Source organism: Carcharhinus amblyrhynchos, chromosome 1, assembly GCF_965287045.1.
Source record: "Carcharhinus amblyrhynchos chromosome 1, sCarAmb.v2.hapA, whole genome shotgun sequence".
NCBI lineage: Eukaryota > Metazoa > Chordata > Chondrichthyes > Carcharhiniformes > Carcharhinidae > Carcharhinus > Carcharhinus amblyrhynchos.
Window position 1 is genome coordinate 40,210,137 of NC_137324.1, and position 20,392 is coordinate 40,230,528.

Sequence of the window (20,392 nt, forward strand, 5' to 3'; positions counted from 1 at the left end):
GTCATCAAGGGAGCCTCTTCAGTCGTGACTCCTACTTTAAGTATTTGTTCCTAAACTTTTTTTTGAAACTGCTATTATTTTAAACCCCTGGTTGTTCTGCTAAATTTTATTTCTGCAGCACCATCTCTGCTCAATAGAACCTGGGGTCCTTGGTTTCTACTAGCTGCTTGCTTTGCTAAAACACATTTTAAACTGGATGTCTGCTGAAATTTTTGTGCTTCTGTAGGATAAGAGTCAAGAAGATGAATGCTAACTGATTTGTTTCAAATGAAAGGAAGAGAGCAAGTACTGTACGAAAGGAAGAAAATGGAAAGACTAACAAAATTGCCAATTAATGAACGTTGAGATGTGACACGCTGGTCTTAAGTCATAATTACAAACCACAATCATTACAGCATTCAGTCATCGAGCCCATCCAGAGAATTTCAGTCAGTCCCATTCGCCTGGTCAAACCACAAAGGGCTACAATTTATTTTCCTCGGTCTCCATCCGATTTCCTTTAGAAATCATTCATTGTCTTTGCTTCTCCCATTCCTCATAGCCAGCAGGTTCCACTTGCTGCATTAAAAAAAAGTCCTTCCTTACATCACCCCTGCATTTCTTGTCCAAAGCCTTATATTTGTGCTTTCTATCTAGTCCTTGTACCATGAACTAATGGGAACAGTTTTTGTCAACCTTAAACCTGTCCTAATCTTGTACACTGCTGTCATATCTTCTTTCAATTTTTTTCCTCTAAGGGGAACAACCCCAGCTTCTCCAACCTAAACTTGTAGCTAAGATCCATGATCCCTGGAACCATTCCGGTAAATCTTTTCGGCACCCTTTTTCATCCTTCTTTAAGTGACCAGACATGTGTACTGTGCAGTAGTTTTGACCGAATGGATTAACGAAGGCTTAGCATAACTTCCCTACTGTAATACTCGAGTGTCTCTATTTCTGAAGCCGAAGATCCTGTATTCTTCGTGGACCACACTCTCAATATATCTTGCCAACTCACAGATGTACGTACCCCCAGGTCTCTCTGTTCCTGCACACTCTTCTGTGCCATTAAGTTTATATTGCCCCTCCTGTCTTTTCTATCAAATTGCAGGGCCTCAGTTCTGTGTTAAATTCTATCTGTCACATATCTGCCCAGCCTGCTAACCTATCCATGTCTTATTGTGATCAACTGGTATTGTTCTTACCGTGTGCTGCACCTCATAGCTTAGTATCAGTAATTTTAAAAAAATTACACTCTAATGTCAGTCATTTATATACATTAAAAAAAAAACAGTGGTCCTACCTCGAACCTTAGTACCAATATCTACCATCCTGTAGACTGGGAAAAACAGCCATTTGCCACAAATTGCTGTTTTCTTTCCATAAGACAAACTTTTATCCAAGTTGAATGTGACCCTCCTATTCCATGAGCTTCAGTTTTGTTGACCTGTCTTTTATGTGGTACTTTGTCAAAACAATATTGGCAACATCCTCTGTCTTTCCTTAATTAACATCCTCTGTTGCTTGGTCAAAAATTCCTATTAGATAACTCAAACATGATCTGCTTTTTACAAATCCTTGCTGGCTTTCCTTAAATGAATTCAAACCTCTGCAAGTTAGAGTTGACACACAAGGTACAGTGGTTAGCACTTTGTAATCCTTACAGTTGAAATGCACTTCATTAAAAATAGGTTTTCTGTAAATTTGCCATTGAGCATTTACTGTTTAGATTATTGATTAGAATATAATTCATTATCCATGCAACAGTGTTGGCTGCAGGTGCTAATTAGTTTGGGGAAACACAAGGCCAAAATTGTAAAATGCGATTTGTTTTTCTTGGCTGTCTGCGGCCATAACTTTGTCTTGGTTGTAGTTTCTCATGAAATGGGTCAAAATAATCGACTTACAAGAATGTAGAACATGCATTTAAAGCTCTCTTTATGGAATATGTGTATCATTTTAAGTTCCCAGTAAATAATTGACATTTCTAATCTGCTGACCAAGAACTAATATCATGCATGAAGTGGACATGAAACTTGGAACAGTGACAACCAATTTCAGCGTTCAAACTAAACATAAGGGCTGAAATTGCTCGACTATTCTGGAAGATCTTCACTCTGGAAATTTGCACATTTTGGTTCCTGGTTGCTTGAAGTTTGCAGATGATTCGGTGGATCTACCCTCGGTTTTCTGATCATTGGTATAAGCATTAGCAGCCAGTGGAAGGACAGATTCTCCTGACTAGAAAATATTTTGGTTGATGGAGCTGCTTGCAATTTGTGTTTGAGGTCATAACACCAAACCCACGTAACTCCTCAAGAAACCTGTACCTAACCCTACACACTAAATTGGATTCAACACATACAGGATTACACAATTGAACTCTTATTAAAGTTTATTCATTTATTAGTCCCAGATAGGCTTACATTAACACCACAATGAAGTTACTGTGAAATTCCCCTAGTCACCATACTCCAGCACTTGTTCGGATCACTGCATCTAACCAGCATATCTTTCAGACTGTGGGAGGAAACCGGAGCGCCCAGAGGCATCCCACACAGATACAGGGAGAATGTGCAGACTCCACATAGACAGTGACCCTAGCTGGGAATTGAAGTCGGGTCTGTGGTGCTGTGAGGCAGCAGTGCTAAGTGCACTGCCACTGTGCTGTCCACACTAAGTGATCACAGCCTGTGGACATTTCTGGTCATTGGGTGACACGGCACAGTGGTTAGCGCTGCTGCCTCACAACGTCTGACCTGGGTTTGACTCCCAGCTTGGATCACTGTCTATGTGGAGATTGTACATTCTCCCTGTGTTTGCATGGATTTCCTCCCACAGTCCAAAAACATGTGCGGGTTAGATGGCTTGGCCATGCTAAATTGGCCCTTAGTGTCAGGGGGTGAACTAGGGGAAATGCATGGAGTTATGGGTATCAAGCCTGGGTGGGATTGTGGTCGGTGATGAACTGATGGGCCACATGGCCTCCTGCACTGTGGGATTCTGTGAACTGATGCATCTTTAAATTTGCAGGATTTAGTGGACGTAGCAGAGGGAGGGGAGCAGGAAGATTTTCAGCACAAGGCATGGGGTAAGCATTTCAAAATAAAGTAGGTTTCTTGGTTGCTTATTTCCTAGATTGCTTGATTTGAAAGTTGTATTTTAATCTACTGCAGAATTGATTTTGTGCGTTGCAAAATTATTAGACAATCTAGCATATTCATTCCTGTTCTGGTAAAACTAGAACTGAAACCTGAGGTGTCAATTTAAATTGAAGGAAAACAGGTGCAGCATAGTGCACATGACCATCCTGTGCAACAAAAGTATAATTGAGAAGGCAGCATACTCTGCACCTGGTGGAGCAGTGATAGTTTTTTTGAGTGCATTATTAGTCCTACGGTAGTGGAAAAGTCAGATCACTACTGTGTGGCTGATTTCTCAGGCAGCAAGTTGGGAGATACAGCATATCCTGTTCCTGATTTTGATACTTCTGGCTTAATATCCAGAAGCGATGGGATAATTCTGGGCTAATAGTGGCATGCTCCTTTTGATAGTCATTAAATATTAACCTGAAATGTAAAATTTAATAAATAGAGATTTACGGCACGGAAACAGGACCTTCAGCCGAACTTGTGCATGCCACCCCTTTTTTTAACCCCTAAGCTAGTTCTAGTTGCCTGTGTTTGGCCCATATCCCTCTATACCCATCTTACCCATGTAACTGTCAAAACGCTTTTTAGAAGTCAAAATTGTACTTGCCTCTACAACTACCTCTGGCCACCCCATGTGAAAGAATTGCCCCTCTCAACCCTTTTGTATCTCTCCCCACTCACCTTAAACTATGTCCTCTAGTTTTAAATTCCCCTACTTTTGGAAAAAGATATTGACTATTTAGCTGATCTACACCCCTCATTCTTTTATAGATCTCAATAAGATCATCCCTAAGCCTCCTATGCTCCAGAGAAAAAAGTCTCAATCTGTCCAGCCTCTCCTTATAACTCAAACCATCAAGTCCCAGTTGCATCCTAGTAAATCTTCTCTGCACTCTTTCTAGCTTAATCGTATCCTTTCTGTGATCGGGTGACCAGAACTGTACACAGTATTCCACATGTGGCCGTACCAATGTCTTGTCCAACTTCAACAAGACGTTCCAACTCCTGTATTCAATGTCCTAACCAATGAAACCAAGCATGCTGAATGCCTTCTTCACTTCTCTATCCACCTGTGACTACACTTTCAAGGAGCTGTCAACCTGTACCCCTAGATCTTTGTTCTATAACTCTTCAGGGGCCTACCATTTAACTGAGTAAGTCCTGCCCGGGTTTGATCTACCAAAATGCATCACCCCCATTTATCTAAATTAAACTCCATCTGCCCAATTGATCAAAATCTTGTTGCAATCCTAGATAACCACCTTCGTGGTCCACTGTGCCACCAATTTTGGTGTCATCTGCAAACTTACCATGCCTACTAAATAAATCATTCATATAAATGACAAATAACAGCGGACCCAGTACTAATCCCCAATGCACACCGCTGGCCTCCAGTTTGAAAAACAACCCTCTACAACCATCCTCTGTCTTCTGTCATTAAGTGGAATGCCGGTGTTGGACTGGAGTAAACACACGAAGTCTCACAACACCAGGTTAAAGTCCAACAAGTTTATTTGATAGAAAACCCATAAGCTTTTGGAACGCTAAAGGAACAGCGTTCCGAAAGCTTGAGGGTTTACTGTCAGATGAAGTTGTTGGACTCTAACCTGGTGTTGTGAGACTTCTTATTCTGTCATAAGCCAATTTTGTATCCATTTAGCTACCTCACGTTGGATCCCAAGGGATTTAATCTTGTGCATCAACCTACCATGCAGGACCTCTTCAAAGGCCTTGCTAAAGTTAGAACATAGAAAAACTACAGCACAAACAGGCCCTTTGGCCCACAAGCTGCGCCGAACATATCCCTATCTACTAGGCTTATCTATAACCCTCTATCTTATTAAGTCCCATGTACTTATCCAAAAGTCTCTTAAAGACCCTATCAAATCCGCCTCCTCCACCACCACCGCCGGCAGCTGATTCCACACACTCACCACCCTCTGAGTGAAAAACTTACCCCTGACATCTTCTCTGTACCTACTCCCCAGCACCCTAAACCTGTGTCCTCTTGGCAGCCATTTCAGCCCTGGGAAAAAGCCTCTGAAAATCCACCCAATCAATTCCTCTCAACACCTTATACACCTCTATCAAGTCACCTCGCATCCTTTGTCTCTCAAAGGAGAAAAGACTGAGCTCTCTCAACCTATCCTCATAAGGCATGCCACCTAATCCAGGCAACATCCTTGTAAATCTCCTGTGCATCCTTTCTATGGCTTCCGCATCCTTCCTGTAATGAGGCGACCAGAACTGAGCACTATACTCCAAGTGGGGTCTGATACAGACAACCTCAACTACACTGCCGTCATCTACCTTTTTGGCCACCCCTTCAAAAAAACTCAATCAAATTTGTAAGACATGATTTTCCACACTCAAAGCTATGCTGACTGTCTCTAATTAGTCCTTGCATCTCTAAATGCAATGTAGATCCTGTCTCTCAAAATACCTTCTAACAACTTATCCACTACAGATGTGAGGCTCACCGGCCTGTAGTTCCCAGGCTTTTCCCTGCAGCCCTTTAAAGGCACAACATTTGTCACCCTCCAGTCTTCAGGCGCCTCGCCTGTGACTATCGAAGATTCAAATATCTCTGCTAGGGGACTTGTAATTTCTTCCCTAGCCTCCTACAATCTTCTGGGATACACTTCATCAGCTCCTGAGGATTTATCTACCTTGATGCATTTTAAGACTTCCAGCATCACCACCATTGTTGTATGTACACTTTCAGAACATCACTATTTATTCCCCAAAACATCTATGCTTTTCTCATCAGTAAATAGTGATGAGAAATATTCATTTCAGATCATACCCATCTCTTGTGGATCCGCACGTAGATGACCTTGTTGATCCTTAAGAGGTCCTACTCTCTCCCTTGTTACTCTTTTGCCCTTTATGTATTTGTAGAAGCTCTTTGGATTCTCCTTTGCCTTATTTGCCAAAACAATTTTGTTCCCTTTTTGCCCTCTTGATTTCTCTCTGAACTCTACCCCTTCACCCTCTATACTTTTCAAGGAATCCACTTGATCCCAGCTACCTAGTGCACGTCATGTGCCGTCTCCTTCTTGACCAGGGCCTCAATATCTCGAGTCACCCAGGGTTCCCTACTTCTACCAGCCTTGCCCTTCATTCTAAGATGAATATGCTTACCCTGAACCCTGGTTAACACACTTTTGAAAGCCTCCCACTTACCAGACGTCCCTTTGGCTGCCACAGATTCCCTCAGTTAACTGTTGAAAGTTTCTGCCTGATACCATCAAAATTGGCCTTGCCCCAATTTAGAATTTTAACTTTTGGGCAAGATCTATCGCTCTCCATAGCTATCTTAAAACCAATGGTTATATGGTCACTGGTCCCAAAGTGATCCCTCACTGACGCTTCTGTCACCCGCCCTTCCTTATTTCCCAAGAGGGGTCAAGTTTTGCCCCCTCTCTAGTCAGGCTATCCACATACTGAATGAGAAATTCCTCCTGAATACATTGAACAAATTTCTCTTCATCCAACCCTGTAATACTATGGTTGTCCCAATCAATGTTGAGAAAGTTAAATTCCTCTACTATTAGTACCCTATTTTTCTTGGAGCTATCTGTAATCTCCTTACATATTTGCTCCTCAATTTTCTGCTGACTATTTGGGGTCCTATAGTACAACCCTATCAAAGTGATTTCCCCCTTATTTCTCAGTTCTTCCCATATAGACTCATGGGAGAATCCTTGGATATATCCCCCTCAGTACTGCTGTGATGTTTTCCTTAATCCCCTCCTCTTTCTCCTTTCTTTTGTGTAGCATCTGTACTCTGGAATGTTGAGCTGCCAGTCCTGTCTTTCCCTTAGCCATGTTTCAATAATTGCTATAATATCCCAATCCCATATACCCATCCATGCTCTGAGTTCATCTGCCTTGCCCGTCAGGCCTCTTGCATTGAAATAAATGCTGTTTATTTTGGACTTTCTTTGCTCACTGCCTTGCCTTTGCCTAATTTCATAGAGCGAAAAATAACTGAAGTGTTATTTTCACACTTCACTTTTTTTCTCAATTTCTCATTACAGAATTGTACATCCCCAAAGCTGGTAATTCAGCTCACAATTTTGTACTGAGGATATGTAGTCCAATCCCACTTTTCTTTGTTTAAAATGCTGTTTAGTATTCAACTTTAATATTTCAAAGGTGCTTTGGGATAGGAAATAAAAGTAAGACTGGATAAGGAAACAAGTGAAGATATGAAGGAAGAGATGAGGAGTGCAGAATCCAGAGTTCATAGCCTCATGTTGAGCAGACTGTTTCAGCTGTCAGTCTGATCTTCTTGCTTTTGAAATGTTTACCTTTTTTAAGAAATTTAAAGAAAACAAAAATCATTAACTTGTATTGCACACACAGGAAACAATGGATAAGCTAGGGAGAATGAAAAATGGTGCTGAAACAAATTTTACAGCACTGCTATTACTTTCTGCTTGCAATATATTAAAATCTGCATGGAATCCCAGTGAGAACACTGTGGTTCTTTATCTACAACCTGTACTTTATTTCTAAATACTTTAGATCTATCATTTTTTGTGCTAATCTTCAAAACCCTATATGTCTTCACTGGATTTGATTGGTGGAATTTCAAACATGGTCTAAACTGCTAAATTAGCTTAATTTGGAAGGTGTGATTTATTTTTTACCCTTAACCCTCCCCTTCCAAAAAGACACATTTAATCGTAGTCTAAGATCTGAACTGCAGTCTAAACCAACTAGTCTGATTTGATCCATCCCATTCAAGCTAACTGATATGTTCCTCCTTGAGATGTATTAATACTGCTGATTGTTAATGGGGCTAAGTTGCATTAAATAGTGACGTTAATTGAATTCGTTTTCAATTGGTCATAAAACACTTGAAATTGCATAATTCTGTAAATGCCTTTTGAATTCACTTATGTCTCAATTGTACAGAACATTCAACCCCACAGACTATGCAGATTCTACAACGAACAATGGTTTTGGGGCAACATCTGAAATCTGGGAATCTGGTCAAAACAATGGAACGGGTAGGAAAAATGAAAAAACTGAATATTTATTGCCGTCCAAATTTTGTGATAGTATAAAATTATGCTGTATGATGGTATATTTCTTGTTGTTTCCCAGGTGGTTGGCAGAACTCCATGGAGGACTGGGTTACTGAAGACTGGAATGAAGATGTAAGTGTGAGAGACTTGTAACAGCGCTGTATTTTTCAAACATTTAAACAAGCTATTTATAGAACACCAATTAGCAAAGACACTTGTATACTATGGCAAATGACCAACTCTAATGTGTTAAATCTTAACATGAGCCAATATTAATAGTTACTCCAGTTGTGTTGCACTTATTTTTACACCAATTGTACAAGAATTGATTATATTTAGCAGTGAATCAACAAGTCTTTGATTTGTTTTGCTTAGTCGAATTTTTCTACTGAATGCATGGAAAAACTAATGTTCTTGGGTGCAATTCAATCTTGTAGCAAAATGAGTGCTCCAGTAAATTTAGTTCTGTTGAGAAATCTGCTATTGGATCCACAACACCTGTTACATATGTCTTGTGATGTGGCAGTCATCCGTAAAATCCATTTTGGGGTAGTTACAATGTCTCTACTTCAATTGATAGTGCACTAATGACATGTGGTTTAGTGGTTCTGGTTTGGTGGGAGAGGGTTTAGGACATAGGGCTGTTTGTCTCTAACCAGTGGCACGTCTATGTTGTATGTCAGTAAAGTCAAAGGCTATTTTTATACTTGGAAAATCTGTTTATTTAAATATAGTTTTTAACTTAAGTTGTACTCTCGCCAATGACTTGAGTAATAGTCAGCTTTATCTGGAGTGTATGCAAGTTACTTTGTAAATGTTGTAACTGAAAATACTTGGTATAGCAATTTGTTTTCCAAATGGCTCCTGGAGACTGTCATTAAGTTCTGGATCTAAAAAATGAAAAAGTAGTTAAATCACTTCTAATGTCCTGAGGAAAGTGAAGGTGCTAGTTTACTAGAAGTAGTGAATGGCTCATCACGTTTTTTTTAAAAAAACTTGCTTGGGTACCTGAAAAATACAGCTATCATTTAGGATATTTGTTGAATTCTAATGTATATTGGTATCTAGTGAAATAAATATGAATCATCCTCCAATTCAAATTGCGTAACTGATCTATCACACCTAGTTGCAGTTACATAATATTGATTGGATGTATTGGAAAGATTGAACATAAGAACATAAGAAATAGGAGCAGGAGTAGGCCATCTAGCCCTTCGAGCCTGCCCCGCCATTCAATAAGATCATGGCTGATCTGTCGCTGCTCAGTTCCACTTTCCCGCCCTCTCCCCATAACCCTTAATCCCCTCTCCTATCAAAAACCCATCAACCCGCGTCTTAAAAATATTTAGCGAGGCAGCCTCCACCACTTCAACGGGCAGAGAATTCCAGAGATTCACCACCCTTTGAGTGAAGAAGTTCTTCCTCAACTCCGTTCTAAACCGCCCCCCTTTTATCTTGAGGCTGTGCCCCCCTAGTCCTACTGTCTTTTTTGAACGGGAAGAGTCTCTCCACCTCTATCCTATCCATCCCATTCATCATCTTATACGTCTCAATGAGATCTCCCCTCATTCTTCTCAACTCTAACGAGTACAAGCCCAGTTTATTCAGCCTCTGCTCATAGCTCAACCCCCTCAACTCCGGTATCAGCCTAGTAAACGTCCTCTGCACTCCCTCCAAGGCCAAAATATCTTTGCGCAGGTGCGGTGCCCAAAACTGCACACAGTACTCCAGCTGCGGCCTCACCAATGCCCTATACAGCTGCAGCAAGACCTCCCTACTTTTATATTCAATCCCCCTCGCTATGAAGGCCAGCATCCCATTCGCCCTCCTGACCACCTGCTGCACCTGCAAGCTGGGTTTTTGCGACTCATGCACAAGGACCCCGAGGTCCCTCTGCACCGTCGCCTGCTGCAGTTTTTCGCCCTGTAAGTAATAGTCCTTCCTACCATTCTTCCTACCAAAGTGGACCACCTCACACTTGCCAACATTAAATTCCATTTGCCATTTCCTGGCCCATTCGCCCAGCCTATCTAGATCTTTCTGCAGACTCTCCACACCCTCCGCACAATTTGCCGTTCCCCCAATCTTGGTGTCATCAGCAAATTTCGACACCCTACACTCGGTTCCCTCCTCCAGATCATCTATATAAATGGTAAATAGCTGAGGCCCCAGCACCGACCCCTGGGGCACTCCACTAGTCACCATCCGCCAATCCGAATAGCACCCGTTGACCCCCACTCTCTGCCTCCTATTTGACAACCAATCCTCTATCCACGCTAACACCCTACCCCCAACTCCATGTCCCTCGACCTTCTGCAATAACCTCTTGTGAGGTACTTTGTCAAATGCCTTCTGAAAATCTAGAAAGACCACATCCACCGGCTCTTCTCTATCCACCGCCCTAGACACATCCTCATAGAACTCCAGTAAATTTGTCAGACACGACTTCCCTTTAATGAAACCGTGCTGCGTCTGCTCTATCAAGCAATTCCCTTCAAGATGCCTCGCAATTTCCTCCTTAATGACAGATTCTAACATTTTACCTACCACAGACGTTAAACTAACCGGCCTATAATTCCCCGCCTTTTGCCTGGCACCCTTCTTAAACAACGGCGTAACATTAGCCGTTTTCCAATCATCCGGCACATCCCCGGAATCCAGCGACGTCTGGAAAATAACCACCAAGGCATCCACTATCACCTCCGCCATTTCTTTCAGAACCTTCGGATGCATTCCATCCGGTCCTGGGGACTTGTCCACAATCAGTCCCTCCAGTCTGTCGAGCACCGCCTCTCTAGTAACAGTAATGTCATTAAGACCCTCCAGTCCTACCACCTTTCCATCGCTAACACCCGGCAAATTATTCACGTCCTCCTCCGTGAAGACAGAAACAAAAAAGTTATTCAATACCTTAGCCATATCCTCATCCCCTACCACTAGGTCCCCTTTCTCATCCTCTAAAGGACCAACATTCACCCTAGCCAGCCTCTTCCTTTTTATATATTTATAAAAACTCTTGCTATCCTTTTTTATATTAAGCGCTAGCCCAGCTTCATAGTTTCTCCTACCCTTCTTTATCAACTTCTTTGTCAATCTTTGTTGACATTTAAACCTCTCCCAATCCTCTTCTCGCCCACTACTCTTAGCTACTCTAAATTCCTCCGCTTTTAATTTAACACTTTCCTTCACCTCCTTCGTTATCCACGGCTTATTACCTCTCCTCCTACTATCCTTTTTGACCATCGGAATAAATTTCCGCTGAGCACCAAGAAAGATCTCCTGAAAGATCCTCCACTGCCCTTCAACAGACCCTCCCTCCAACGCGCTCCCCCAGTCCACATTCGCCAATTCTTCTCTCATCCTACCGTACTCCCCTCTATTCAAACAGAGGACACGTGTCCGGGAACCCACTTTCTCCTCCTCCATCTGCACCAGAAACTCCACCATACAATGATCACTCTCCCCAAGAGGATCCTTCACCACAAGGTCCCTAATTCTGCCCGCCTCATTACATAGCACCAGATCCAAGATAGCTCGCTCCCTCGTCGGCTCCAACACACACTGTTCAAGGAAACTATCCCGGCAGCATTCCAAGAACTCTTCCTCGAGCCCCCTGCGTCCAACATGGGTCGACCAATCAATATGCAGATTGAAATCCCCCATAACTACGGCTGTCCCATTCCTGCACGCCGCACTTATTTGCGCATTAACAGCCCACCCCACCTCCAGATCATTATTCGGGGGCCTATAGACGACACCCACCAGCGTCTTCCTCCCTTTGCTGTTCCTAATCTCCACCTACAATGATTCCACCCTCTGCTCCTTGGCTCCAATATCATCCCTTGCTACCACCGTGATGCTATCCTGAATCAGCAGAGCTACGCCCCCCCCTTTTCCCTCCTGCCTATCCTTCCTAAACACTTGATAGCCCTGTACATTCAGCTCCCAGTCCCACTGGTGCCAATGCCCCATAAATTCAAACCCATTCCTCCCACACCAATCCCTGAGCCACCCATTCACTTCCTTAATCCTGTCAACCCTACGCCCATCTGCACTCGGTTCAGGCAGTAGCCCAGAGATAACCACCTTGTCGGTTCTACTTTTTAATTCCATTCCCAGCTTTTCATACTCCCTCCCCAGATCCTCAGTCTGCATTTTGCTTACGTCGCCGGCACCCACATGTACCACAACGACCGGATTCTCACCCTCCCACTCCAGGTTCCTCTGCAGCCCAGCTGCGACATCCTGTACCCGAGCACCAGGCAGACAACACACCCTTCTGTGCACTTTGTCATTGTGACAAAGGACAGTGTCAATACCCTTCACCCCACTATCCCCAATCACTACTACGTTCCTTTTCCCCCTCTCTTTGCCTATGTCCTGCTGCATACCGTGTGCAGTTTGCTCACCAACCTCACCTGCCTCGTTCTCGTCCAGCCTGGAAGCAAGAACCTCAAACCTGTTATGCAGATTAAGAGGCTGAGGCCTCCGCTCCCCACCCTCCTTCCTCCGCTCCTCACCCCCCCTTCCTCCTCCCAGCAGCCCCCTCTTGTCCCTGACCCTTAGAGTTAGCCAGTCTAGGGGGGGTGGATGTCACTTGCACCCCATTGACAATGGCACCCTCTCTCCCCCTGATGAGCCTCAGTGTCTGTAGCTCAGAGGCCAGCTCATTTACCCTGAGCTGGAGCTCCTCCAGCAATCTGCACTTACTACAGACATGGTCACTGGGATGGACCCTGGGGTCCACCAGTTCCCACATCATACAGAAACCACACATCACATGCCCCTCCATTATTCCCTGTAGTAGTTTTGAAAAAAATTTTTTTTTTCTTTGTTTTTCAAACGAACTCACCTGGCCTTTTTTCCCTCCATCCCTTTTTGATATTAAGCCCTAATAGCTCACTCTGCTTCCCACTCACTCCGCTGCCCGCTCAGACGCTGCCCGCTGTCTACACCAGGCCTCCTTTTAAACCTGGCGCTGATTTAAAGCTGATGGTCCACAACTGCCTGCTAACCACTCCCTCAGAATTCTTCTAGCAGTAAATACAATAAATAAATGCTTTAAACAGTTCTACAAAGAACAAAGTGCTTTAAACTTATTTTAAACAGCTTTTTAACAGGTAAAATCTTAACTCTCTCTCTGCTCCTTCACTCGTCTGATAAGTTGCCTGTTCTGCATGCATGGCTAATATCCCAAGTTATTAAGGGAAATGGGTGTGGCGAAAGCTGAAGGGCTTGCCATAATCTTCCCTAGACACGAAAGGTATCAGAGAATTGGAAAGTGGCAAATCTGACAACCTTGTTCAAGAACTGTGAGAACATTCCAAGAATCTGAGCTGGTCAATTAAACATCACTGGGTGGGGGGCAAGGTTTTAGAAACTCTAATCAAGTTGAGGGGGTGGTGAAAATCAGTAGGCACAGATAGAGGTACAAGTTAATTGAGGGCCAACATGGATGTGTAAAAGACAAATTATACTTGTCGAATTTAAATTTTTGAAGTAATAGACAATGGTTGATGGTAATTTTTTAAAAGTATTCTTTCACAAGGTGTGGGCATTGCTGGCTAAGTCACCATTTTTATTGGATTCCTTGAGGAAGGAGTAGTGAGCTACTGCTTTGAATCACTACAGTCCATGTGATGCAGGTACATTCCCAAACTCCAGGATTTTGACCTGTCAAGAGTGAAGAAATAGTGATATAGTTCTAAGTCAGGATAGTGTACCTCTTGGAAGGGAACTTGCAGGTGGCAGTGTTCCCATGCATCTGCTGCCCTTGTCTTCCTTGGGCAGTAGAGGTTGTAGATTTTGAAGGTGCTGTCAAAAGAGCCTTGGTGAATTGCTACAATGCTTCTTGAAGACAGTACATACTGCTGCCACTACATCGGTGATGGAGGGAGTGGATGCAGATGGTGAATGGGGTGACATTCAAGTGGGCGGCTTTGTCCTGACTGGTGTGAAGCTTCTTGCGTTTTGGAACTTCAGTCATCCAGGCAAATGGAAGGTATTCCATCACTTTCCTGACTTGTGCATAGTAGATGATGAATAGGCTTTGAAGAGTTGGGAGGTGAGTTACCTGCTGCAGCATTCCCAGTCTGTGACCTCTTTCAGCTACGGTATTTTTATGCCCTGTCCAGTTTCTGGTCAGTGTTGAACCTCTATTCAACCCATGTTGTTAGTGGAGTCTCAGTTTCAAGGGGGAGAACAGCCCAAGCTGTGAATGGTGCCAAACAGTGATGACCCCACTGGTGACCTTTTGACGAAGGCTGGTCATTGAAGTAGCTGAAGATGGCTTGGCCTAGGACACTTCCCTGGGGAAACCCCTGCAGTGGTATCGTGGAACAGAGATGATTGACCTCCAGTAACCACATCTGTCTTCCTTTGTGCCAGGTCTGACTCCAGCCAACAGACCAGCAGATTCTTCTCCTCCTCCTCCTCTCCCAATTTCCACTGACTGTCATTTTGCTCATACTTTTGGGTGCTGCACTGTTTTTGGATGTTGATGACAGTGACTCTCATTTTATCTGCGGAGTTCTGCTCTTGTCCATGTTTGGACCAAGGCTGTAATGAGATCAGGAGTTGTGGCCCTGGCAGAACCCAAATTGAATATCAGTGAGCAGGAATACAATGGATGTTGTCTACATGAATATTAAGAAAATGTTTGCCAAAGCTCCACTTAAAGGCTGACTAAGAAAATTGAGACTTGTGGAATAGGTGGGTCAGTGTCACCTTGGATTTTGGGGGGAAAAAGGCTCAAGGACCAGAAATAAGTTGTGGCGTAATGGGTCATTTTTCAGACTGGAGGATGTTGGAATGTCGTGTTCCCCAATGTTCAGTGTTAAGACTACTGCTTCCTTTTTATATATAACACTTGGATCTTGGGATACAGAGTAAAATTTCAAAATTTGCCAACAAGACCAAAAGCGAGGGTAATGGCAACTGACTGCAACAGGATATAGGTAGGTTAGCTGGATGACTAGACAAGTGGCAGATAAAATTTTAATCGAGAATTGAGAGGTAATGAATTTTGGCAGAAGGGCAAAGGAAATAGCAAATACTTAATGGCACAGTTCTAATGCATGTACAGGGACCTGGGCATGCATGTGCATAGATCTATTTAAGATGGTGGGTCAATTGAGATAGTAGTTAATGAAACATATGGAGGCACCATGCAGGGAAGTTGTGTTGAACCTGTACGAATATGTCTCTACCACAGCTAGAGTATTGCATCCAGTTCTAGTCACCACAGTTCAGGAAAGATGCGAGGGCCTGTTAAAGGGTGCAGAGTAGACTTACTAGAATGATTGAGGATGAGGGTCTTTAGCTACAAGGTTAGGTCTGAGAAGCTGGCCTTATTCTCCTTGGAGCAAAGGATCTGATAGAGCCGTACAGGATTGAGGTTTATTTTGATGTGGTCGACAGAAATTGTTCTCTAGTTCATGATACAGCGGCTAGATAAAACAAATTAAGGTCCTGGCACAGGGTGCAGCATGGTTTGGAAGAATTATTTTTGCACAGGGAGTGGGAATGATCTGAAACCTGTAGTCTGAGGGCAGAAGCAGATATGATTTTTTCAGAAGGAAATTGGGTGGATGCTTAAGGGGATAATAAACTTTCAGCATTATGGGGTTAGAAAAGGTGAATAGGGACTGGCTGGATTGCTCTGTGTAGAGACCTAGCATGGACTCGATGTGCTGAATGGGTTCTTTCTGAACGTCGTAACCATTGGATGAGTAGTGAAACCCTGTGTCTGTGGGCTTCTCCCCCAGTGGGTTCTCCCTGTGTCTGTGTGGGTTTCCTTCCACAGTTTAAAGATGTGCAGGTTAGGTTGATTGGCTATGCTAAATTGCCCCTTAATGTCCTGGAATGTTTGGTAGAGGGATTAGCAGGATAAATATGTGGGGTTTTGGAGAAGGGGCCTGGGTGGGATTGTTGATGGTGCAGACTCAATGGACCGAATGGCTGCCTCGTGCATTGTAGGCATTCTGTAATTCTATTATTCTGTGAAAGTAAGAATGCGCCTAAAGACAAGGGTGCCCTGATTTATTTTTAAAAGCAGTTTTAATTTTCTGCAAATGTTGAAACTGTAATTTGCAGTTTTCATACAAAGAATATTTGAATGGAAATTCAAATGTGATCCTTTTAGTGGAATACAAGATTGCCGCTAACCATTCAATTAGTTTATTTGTCTGCTTGGAATGACAAATTCTACTGAAGCAGATGAATGGAATTCACCTCTACTGAAGCTGATGAATGGAATTGGTGGACTTGAAAGAGAACAACATTCATTTAAAATTGAATCTTCAATGTCCAGATTGACTTGCTATAGTCAAGCCCCGTGCCTGTACAATTACCACTAAGACCTGGGGACCACAGTACTTGCATTTTTGGTGGGAATTGTTTACCCATTGGAAATGCAGTTCAGACATTTATTAATATACCTCCATGTGTTTAAAAATGATTGTGGTTTTTGTCTATATCAGGGTTCTTTTGGTTTGCAAAGTTCTTAACCTAGGCATTCATTTCATATGTTTAAGTTACTGTAGAGCACAGTTCCTTTTAAGTATTATGTTCAAGTTTTAAACCAGCTGTGCCATCTGACTTGTTTTTTTTCAACCTTTAAGCATCTTCAGTACTTTGCTCAGGTAGCTTTCATGGTTCTGTAGGCTATTTGACTACATTGGTATCTCACTATCTGTGCAAGGAGGTACAGCAATGTCCATATACACTTCTGAAGGATTCATTGAATAATAATCTACAGCAGAAAACCTGGAAAATTTATTTTGTGTGATGAATTGCACATGTTCAAATTATTTAAAATCGATGAGACAAGCAGGACTATGAGCTTGAGACCATGCTGATGTATGTGGTTGAGCCAGTCACTGAAACTCCTTTACCATTTGGGGAAATTGTGGAAATTGTTTACATTGTACATTTAAAGTAGAAATAACAGGTATCTTGGACAGAAGTAAAATACTGAGGATGCTAGGAATCAAATAAAAACAAAATGTTACAAATACTCAGCAGGCCTGTCACAAAACAATAAAACAAGCTTATTTCTTCACAACAGCTGCTTTTCCTGTTTCTTGACTGTTAATTACCCAACCACTTGTCAGAACAACTTAATTTTAAACTGTTCTTTCAGAATAAATTCCATAGATATTACAGTTTATAAAAATTAGAATTCTCATTACGTAATGATTTATCATTATGTGAATTGCTGCCATGCTCTACTATGTTGTTTCCCTTTGATTTACCATATCTCCCTCTACTGATGCCTTCCTTCCCATTATTTACACTAGGTATATGACTTGCCAGAACATTGGTCCCAGCAGGTGAAGTCTGTCACAGCTCCTACTTCCCTTAGTATTGCTGCCAGTGCCCCCAGAAATCAAAACCCATTTCTCCCACACCAGTCTTTGATAATCCATAGATTATTACTGTTTTAGATTTTGCTTTTCAATTTAGTCCCTAACTGCTCATACTTGCGAGGACGAACTTCTTTCTCATCCCGATTAATGTCATTTTTTTTCTTTAAAAAAAGGCGCTGAAGCGAGGAGACTTCTTGTGAGCTGTCCCTAGTATATCCTCTAATTTCATCTTTTACTCATTCTATGCTCTTAAGATTTTAACTCCTTTAAACTTTCTAATGTTATCCATTATGTTGAGCAGTTCATTCTCTTCTCCTTATCTGTAACTGTGATAATGAATTCTGCGCCCTCTCCTTGCCTTCTGCCCAGTGTGCTCCATGAACAGTATCTTTTTGACTGTATAGGGTGCAAAAAACAATTTTTCACTGTATCCCAATACATATGCCAATGAAACAAATCAGGTTAGATAGCATCTTTGAAGAGAAACCATTAATGTTTCAAGGTAAGATGACCATTCAACAGATCTGTTTCTTTGCACAAATGCTGCCTGAAGCTGAATATTTCCAGCATTTTTGTTTTTATATCTAAGATTTGTGTTGTTGAGAAAATAAAGGCTTACATAATCAGTTTTAACTTTAATGAATTCTTTAAGCAGCTTACAGAGACAAAGGTCTTTACAGCTTCAACTGTTGTAAGAATGGACAACCAAATCACTCCAGGACCAAGGTATGAAATGTCATATTTTAACATGAGTTATACAGTTAATGCATATAATGTAGAACAATTTCAGAAAAATATAATGTGTATTTTAAACCAGCCTCTGAAATTTTTGAAATGGAGGGTACAGCATATGCTTCTTACAGCTGCATATGACTAACCTAATCAGTTTCTTGAGCTCTCAAGCAATTGTCCAAAGGATCCCCCAACTTCAAATCTGAGCACAATGTTGTGATGCAGTTTCTTTCTCTTTTTTTGGCAGCAAATGTTCTTCTGAACAGTTGATTGAATTAGCTTCTAAACTGAAAATTTAAATCAAAACTACAGTTTGCTGCACATACATTTATTCAGTTTGTTAACCATATCTTCCTAACACAACTAGATCTAAGTCGAAGCTGGAAATATTTTAGGGCAAATTTAGACAGATTCATATCTGAAGAAATCTGTTTAACTGATCAGCTGTAGGAAAATAAATGACTTGTGCAATATGCCAAGATATTTAATGTTTTAGCAGAGATCATGTTTGAAAATGATTTGCAAGTACATGGTTTTTAAAATAAATTATCCAGATGCTGTTTGTGCTGTTGCTAAAACTTGGCTCTTCTAGTTGCTAGGAATGTAAGTTGTTTATGGAAGAATTGTTCTCTAGTTTATTGCTTAGAATCATTATGCAAAAGGAAGATATATATCTGAGTAGTTCACAATGCATAGTGTTGTTTTAACTGGTATTTTTAAAAATAGTTACTTTCTGCAGGGGTATATAATTAATATGGTAACAATGAAAATACAGTGAATTTGAAAGAACACATTCCAATGATTGCTTGCTTTGGAGCAGGATAATTTTCACAATCAATCTTTCCTCTCACCCTTTTGAAGGCAGATATATTTCCACACCCTTGCCTCAGTAAACACTAGGATGCAACAGACACAATTTGGCAACTTTATTTCTCCTTCACACAAGTTTCTTCATGTTAATAGCTGTGACTAGATAAATGCTCTTGTATCTTCAAACTTTTATTACTGCTCACCAGCCAGTGCCTGATGTCTAATTTTGTTTTCGTAACAGAATCAAGCCATTTTTGAGCACATTCATTGCCCACTCTCTTCCTCCTGACCTAACTTCAGACATTATGCTGACAAGCATGTGCCTGAACACAAATTTTCACAAAACCTTTCATATTTCAATCTGTAATAGCTTTCAATACTTTTTGCAAGTTAATTCCCTAGTTTAAAAAAAGGAACATTTTTGGTGTGCCATAAGCCAGGTTGATGAAGTTGTGCTGTTTTTAGAAAAATAATCTACTCTGAAATGTTACAAGTGCCTCCTGAAATCCATTTTGCAGTCCTTCCAGAACCTGTTAAAGGTCTGAAAATAAACTTATCTTTTTTTAAGCACTGATCTAGCAACATTGCTTCAAAAACCCTCAACTGGTACTGTAACAGAAACCAACTCGTGTGAAGCACCCCAACAGGCAAACCTCACTCAGTCACTGGTGTTCACTAATTCCCAACATGATGATCCAATTTCATCGGTGGAAGGAAACTCCAATGCTGTGAATTCCTACACTCAGAATCTGGTAAACCAAAAACAAAACAAAATTACTACATTTTGATATGTTTTCTGTGTAAATTAGAAGAGCTTCTAAAAATGACGCTTGATAGACTTTTCAGATGTACGTTCTGTTAGAGTTGTTTTCTCCTTCAGAACAGGTCTTCTGCAGCACTTGGGTTTGACCTTCTCTGTTGTAATCAGAACTTTTTAAGTAAAGCATGATCCTTTGTGTGGAAACTGCAAGCTATGTCATTTTTTTCCCCCTGTCTGATTGCAGCAGAATGCTACTTTTTTTGGTTCTTCAGTGTCATTGTCTCGCCCCTTAATTCAAGAGAGGAAATTTTGACTCCATAAGCTTTGTGATGGTCAGGCTTGTAGTCTTGTAGCCTTTGCAAAAACATTTCTTCTGTGTTTTTCTCTTCTAGTATGACTAAGAAGCTGGTGGGATTCAAGTGTTGCTGTTCCTGTGATGCTAAGTTTCCATTGATGGATTACCACAATGACTTTGTCCTGGGCCAGGGTCAACTTGGAGTGGGCTGCTCCATCAGAGAATTTCTCAAGTGGGCCTGGGACCAGAGGACAGCT

General features: G+C 41.7%; 1 protein-coding gene across 1 annotated transcript in view; it reads left to right on the forward strand.

The window, feature by feature from the left end:
* ubap2a (ubiquitin associated protein 2a) overlaps nt 1-20,392 on the forward strand; it is a 144,298-nt gene that overhangs the window by 51,447 nt on the left and 72,459 nt on the right. Inside the window, exons 7-11 of the mRNA XM_080213840.1 lie at nt 3,013-3,070; nt 8,058-8,152; nt 8,250-8,302; nt 18,191-18,264; nt 19,649-19,832. Coding sequence (XP_080069966.1) covers nt 3,013-3,070; nt 8,058-8,152; nt 8,250-8,302; nt 18,191-18,264; nt 19,649-19,832 — 464 coding nt within the window. The remainder of the gene's footprint in view (nt 1-3,012; nt 3,071-8,057; nt 8,153-8,249; nt 8,303-18,190; nt 18,265-19,648; nt 19,833-20,392) is intronic.